The 6,022-nt window shown below is 53.0% G+C and overlaps 1 protein-coding gene across 3 annotated transcripts in view; it reads right to left on the bottom strand.

The window, feature by feature from the left end:
- The window catches only part of PGAP2 (post-GPI attachment to proteins 2), a 75,741-nt gene extending 69,956 nt beyond the window's left edge, over window positions 1-5,785 (bottom strand). The window contains exons 1-4 of one of the 3 annotated variants that reach the window (XM_075580571.1): window positions 4,720-5,785; window positions 3,934-4,111; window positions 2,374-2,626; window positions 889-995 (exon numbers count right to left, since the gene is read on the bottom strand). In XM_075580571.1, coding sequence (XP_075436686.1) covers window positions 889-995; window positions 2,374-2,626; window positions 3,934-4,104 — 531 coding nt within the window. In that variant the 5' untranslated portion in view covers window positions 4,105-4,111; window positions 4,720-5,785. Of the gene's footprint in view, window positions 1-888; window positions 996-2,373; window positions 2,627-3,933; window positions 4,112-4,630 lie in introns of all 3 variants that reach the window. The other 2 variants (XM_075580572.1, XM_075580570.1) reach the window with 2 other exon arrangements.
- Window positions 5,786-6,022: the final 237 nt, after the last annotated feature.

Raw genomic sequence — 6,022 nt, 5'->3', positions numbered from 1 at the left:
CCCACCACGCACAACCCCACCACGCACAACCCCACCACGCACAACCCCACCACGCACAACCCCACCACGCACAACCCCACCACGCACAACCCCACCACGCACAACCCCACCACACACACACACACACAAACCCCACCACACACACACACACACACAAACCCCACCACACACACACACAACCCCACCACACACACACAACCCCACCACACACACACAACCCCACCACACACACACACACACAACCCCACCACACACACACACACAACCCCACCACACACACACACACACAAACCCACCACACAAACCCACCACACAAACACACGCATACACACACCCCCACCACACACACACACAACCCCACCACACACACACACACAACCCCACCACACACACACACACAACCCCACCACACACACACACAACCCCACCACACACACACAACCCCACCACACACACACACACACAACCCCACCACACACACACACAACCCCACCCAAAACCACGCAACCCCACCCAGAACCACACACATGCACCCAGAACCCCCCCACATGCACACACATAGAACCCCACCACACATGAACCCAGAACCCCACCTGGCAAGCGCACGCCCAGAACCCAACCCGCGCCCAGAACCCCACCCTACACACACACAGAACCCCACCCAGAACCCACTTTGTGACACTTTACAAAAGAAAACATAGATGTTGTTACTTTACTGAACTGTGATGGTGTCCGCAGTGATTCCTGACCTATCTGTGCGTTTCTACAGGCCCGTGTGAACATGGCTATTGGGCAGCTTTAATAAGAACATACTGAATGATACTTTTTGGCCTGTATAAAGATGGCTGCGTCCTGCACGTGCCGCAGAGCAGGAAGGGGGGACCTTACCTCTGAATTTACGGAGTATTTCCGGGACATCCGCCAGATGATGCAGGTGAGGAGCATGTGACCCAGCGAAGACACCATGAAGAAGATAAACGCAAACTGATGGACCTCTGCAGGGACAGGAAGGGCATCTATGGGTGTGTGGAGCTCACAATGCGGGGCTACCAACCGCTGACGTACAGCTCATTCCACTGGGCGAACGTCCACATGGAACCAAGGTCCCCCCCTTCAGAGATCCCTTCCCGTCATTACATAGTCTGTTATAAAGGATATGTGTCCTTGAGTTACTGTTATAAAGGACATGTGTCCTCTAGTTACTGTTATAAGGGACACATGTCCTCGAGTTACTGTTATAAGGGACATGTGTCCTCGAGTTACTGTTATAAGGGACATGTGTCCTCGAGTTACTGTTATAAGGGACATGTGTCCTTGAGTTACTGTTATACAGGGACATGTGTCCTTGAGTTACTGTTATAAGGGACATGTGTCCTCGAGTTACTGTTATAAGGGACATGTGTCCTCGAGTTACTGTTATACAGGGACATGTGTCCTCGAGTTACTGTTAGAAAGGACATGTGTCCTCGAGTTGCTGTTAGAAAGGACATGTGTCCTCGAGTTACTGTTATAAGGGACATGTGTCCTCGAGTTACTGTTATAAGGGACATGTGTCCTCGAGTTACTGTTATAAGGGACATGTGTCATCGAGTTACTGTTATAAGGGACATGTGTCCTCGAGTTGCTGTTAGAAAGGACATGTGTCCTCGAGTTACTGTTATAAGGGACATGTGTCCTCGAGTTACTGTTATAAGGGACATGTGTCCTCGAGTTACTGTTATAAGGGACATGTGTCCTCGAGTTACTGTTATAAGGGACATGTGTCCTCTAGTTACTGTTATAAAGGACATGTGTCCTCGAGTTACTGTTATAAGGGACATGTGTCCTCTAGTTACTGTTATAAAGGACATGTGTCCTCGAGTTCCTGTTATAAAGGACATGTGTCCTCGAGTTATGGTTATAAGGGACATGTGTCCTCGAGTTACTGTTATAAAGGACATGTGTCCTCGAGTTACTGTTATAAAGGACATCTATGTAGGACATCGAGTTATTTCCATGCTAAATGTACATATACAAGAGCACTAATGCTCACATAGGAAGGAAGCACTTTAGTATGTGGGCTTAGTACTGTGCTACTACAGAAGGTACCACTAAGTATGAGCATGGGAGTGTAGTACAGGAATGTAGCACAGAGGAGGAGGAGAGTACTCGTACCAAGGATGGACACAAAAGGATGGGTGTGAGGGAAAGGGAAAAGCATGCACTATTACTACGACAGAAAGATAATACAGACATGGAGTGCTGGTACTGGTACCAATACCAGAAGACACCCACAGAGGCGTCCTTGGGGGATGGAGCAGAAGACGTAGGTGTAGCACAGAGACCGTGCACGTCACGGTCCGCTCCTCACTGCACCCCTAGCACAGGCCTCACCATAGTCCTCCGAGGATGACACATAGGTCAGCAGAAGCAGACACAGGTTCTCAGCCACGTTGAGCAGGAAGTTGATGTTACAGCGCCAGCGGTAGGTGGGGTTCTGGGAAAGGGAGCCCCGATAATGGTTCCAGTACGCCATGGCCACCAGAAATCGGGGGGCTGAGTGCAGGCCGATGCAAAAGCGCCAAACATATCGCTGGGGGGTCTCTCCCCCGATGGCGGCGCTGATGGAGGGCAGGTAATTAGGGACCTAAGAGAGAGACAGGATGGGCACAATAAATACATGTTACGAAAGGGAGACTATACTTCCCACGGAAGCCCTGTGTGCCAAGAGAAAGACGGGCATGTAATGGGAGATGGTGGCCCCAGGGGTTTGCCGCTCTGCTTTTGCTGGTATTGGACACTTAGGGGATTCTTTAAAAAAGGTGCAAATAATATTAAATACACTTTGCTCCGGGTCATATGAAAAAAGCGAATGTGATTGTACTGTTTAGTTGGTGAAGATGTTCCCAAACACAACCAACAACAAACCATTGTTTGTGGGCACTCGGAGTCACTCAAAGCAACCCATTTATTGCAAAAATCTGCACATTTCTATATTGTTAGGACAAAAATCTCTCTGCTAAAATCAATACACGTGGTACCAAACCCCCGTGGCCCATCCTATGGGACATAACCAAGTCCACTGTTGAGACTACATGGATACAGTCTATATATAATTATATGAAACATCGGATAGCCCAGGCTGTTTGGAATGACCTTAAACAAGACACAGGCTACCGTGGCTTTAATTGGTTGTGAGCCGTCAGATGGAAGAACCCGAAGCACAGGCGAACGGCCAGATCTCCGAGCCTCTGGGCCAGATCTCCGAGCCTCTGGGCCAGATCTCCGAGCCTCTGGGCTAGATACACCCCGCAGATTGTAGTCCGGCACACTTAGGATCAGTGTTACTGGGGGTTTCATGCAGCCCTGCTCCAGGAGCCAGTCTCTGCGAGACGCCTGGTGATAATGTCTGGAAACTGTTTTGTGACGGTGTGGGGTGCCCGGCCTGTGACAGAACAATCACGTGTGCTCACCCCGCAGTGCGTGGCAGTGTGGGATGCCCGGCCTGGGACAGAACAATCACGTGTGCTCACCCCGCAGTGCGTGGCAGTGTGGGATGCCCGGCCTGGGACAGAACAATCACGTGTGCTCACCCCGCAGTGCGTGGCGGTGTGGGATGCCCGGCCTGGGACAGAATAATCACGTGTGCTCACCCCGCAGTGCGTGGCAGTGTGGGATGCCCGGCCTGGGACAGAATAATCACGTGTGCTCACCCCGCAGTGCGTGGCGGTGTGGGATGCCCGGCCTGGGACAGAATAATCACGTGTGCTCACCCCGCAGTGCGTGGCAGTGTGGGATGCCCGGCCTGGGACAGAATAATCACGTGTGCTCACCCCGCAGTGCGTGGCGATGTGGGATGCCCGGCCTCGGACAGAACAATCACGTGTGCTCACCCCGCAGTGCGTGGCGGTGTGGGATGCCTGGCCTCGGACAGAATAATCACCGTGTGCTCACCCCGCAGTGCGTGGCGGTTGTCTCGCTGAAGTTAAACAGCAACGACCAGATGACGCAGAACAGGAACCCGAACAGCGGGCAGCAGACGGTGCCCACCGCGAACATGGTGAATCGCAGGCGGAAGAGGGTGCTGCCCCGCTCGGGGGGCATCGTCAGAGGAAGCTGGTGCATTCTGTCCCTGTGAGAGGTCAGAAAAAGGGTTAATATATTAGCTGCACATCAAGCAGCCGAAAGGAGCAGAGCCTGTGCACACACATACAAGTGTCATAGCGAAGGCAGCCACTCCCAGCCACACAACGGGGCTAGCCACCAAACTATGTGCCTGTGGGCAAGGCAGGAACATGGTCTCACCGCAGACATGTTATGTCACATAGCAACGGGAGCAGACGGACGGCTCAGCGACACTGACCCAGAGGATGCCAGTGCCCTGAAATCACACACTGCTCTCTGTGAGAAAACACCACATGTAAAGCAAAGGTCAGAAACACACAATCCCACACAGGTGTGTCACACAGAGACCCTCCCGTCTATAATACCATCGCTCTGTCCCACAGCCAGGAATCCTGTGCACACGCTTCCCTCCCCTATATCTGCACGGGAGTACCCACATCTCACTTCTCCTTCAGCAGAAAAGCCTCACAGCTCTGCTGGAAACCCCCCTCCTCTGAAAGCACCCCGAGTCTGCACTCAGTGTCACCTCCATCGTGTCACCTCCATCGTGTCACCTCCATCGTGTCTGCCTCACTCACAGGTCTCTTTCCCTCTTGAACTTCGCGCTGAACTCACCTGTGAGACTCCCTGTCCAAGTCCTCTGGTCTCCTGACTCCTCCTGTTCACCAAAGCGAGTCACAGAGTCTGCTCAACTGATAGAACCGGCTGCCCCGGTGGGGTGTGCCCATTCTGCCCAGGCCTCACATACTGCACTGTTTAGTGCAACTCTATAGAAACTGATCAGTACAATTAATGAGTGAGTCTACCTCCCGCTGAGTCTGCTTTCCAGTGAGAGAGTGAGGCTGCCTCCCAGTGCAATGAGTGGGTGAGGCTGCCTCCCAATGAGTGAGTGGGTGAGGCTGTCTCCCAGAGAGTGAGTCGGTGGGTGACGCTGCCTCCCACTGAAGTGAGTGGGTGAGGCTGCCTCCCAGTGAGGCGAGTGGGCGAGGCTGCCTCCCAGTGAGGCGAGTGGGTGAGGCTGCCTCCCAGTGCAGCGAGTGGGTGAGGCTGCCTCCCAGTGAGGTGAGTGGGTGGATGAGGCTGCCTCCCAGTGAAGTGAGTGGGAGAGGCTGGCTCCCAGTGAAGTGAGTGGATGGGTGAGGCTGCCTCCCAGTGAAGTGAGTGGGTGAGGCTGGCTCCCAGTGAGGTGAGAGAGGCTTCCTCCCAGTGAAGTGAGTGGATGAGGCTGCCTCCCAGTGAAGTGAGTGGGTGAGGCTGCCTCCCAGTGAGTGACACTGGTGTAACTTTCTGAGGTTACCTCACTTCTGAGTGAGTGTTACCCGCTGTGAGGTGTATAGGAGTGTCTGGGGTCTCCTGAAATAAACTCCGATTGGGATGTGTGTGATATTAGTAGCGGCCTCACCGTGCGTTCCAGCTTGGAGCGCAGAATCCCAGATCAGGTGGGGACCCGAAAAGGCCGCACCAGAAACGTCGCCATTTTACTACACCCTTCCCACAGCCAACCGAAGCCCTTCCATTCCCGTCTTACTCCTCACAACAACACCACTGCGCTATGTCTCTCTATCAAATAGCAAGTGTGTGCGAACCCAGCGCAATCTACCAGAGACTGCCTAGTGCTGTCATACATTATGGCTCCTTAAAGATACGTGTACACGTCACGCTTTCTTTTCCGGGTGTCCCAAGATGGCGGACAGTAACTAAGCAAGTGGGAGCCACGCCCCTCCCTGACAGCCCAAAATCCTATTGGCTACAATTTCTGTTGTGACAACCAAGACTCCGCCCCCTAGTGACCAATTACGGTAGATTACCAGGGATCAGGCAGGGCTGCATGTATATAGGGTGACCTGTTACTGCAGATTACCAGGGATCAGGCAGGGCTGCATGTATATAGTGTGACCTGTTACTGCAGATTACCAGG

Source organism: Ascaphus truei, assembly GCF_040206685.1.
Source record: "Ascaphus truei isolate aAscTru1 chromosome 3 unlocalized genomic scaffold, aAscTru1.hap1 SUPER_3_unloc_2, whole genome shotgun sequence".
Lineage (NCBI taxonomy): Eukaryota > Metazoa > Chordata > Amphibia > Anura > Ascaphidae > Ascaphus > Ascaphus truei.
The sequence above is the reverse complement of the archived record's forward strand: the minus strand, read 5'-3'. Positions and strand labels throughout refer to the sequence as shown.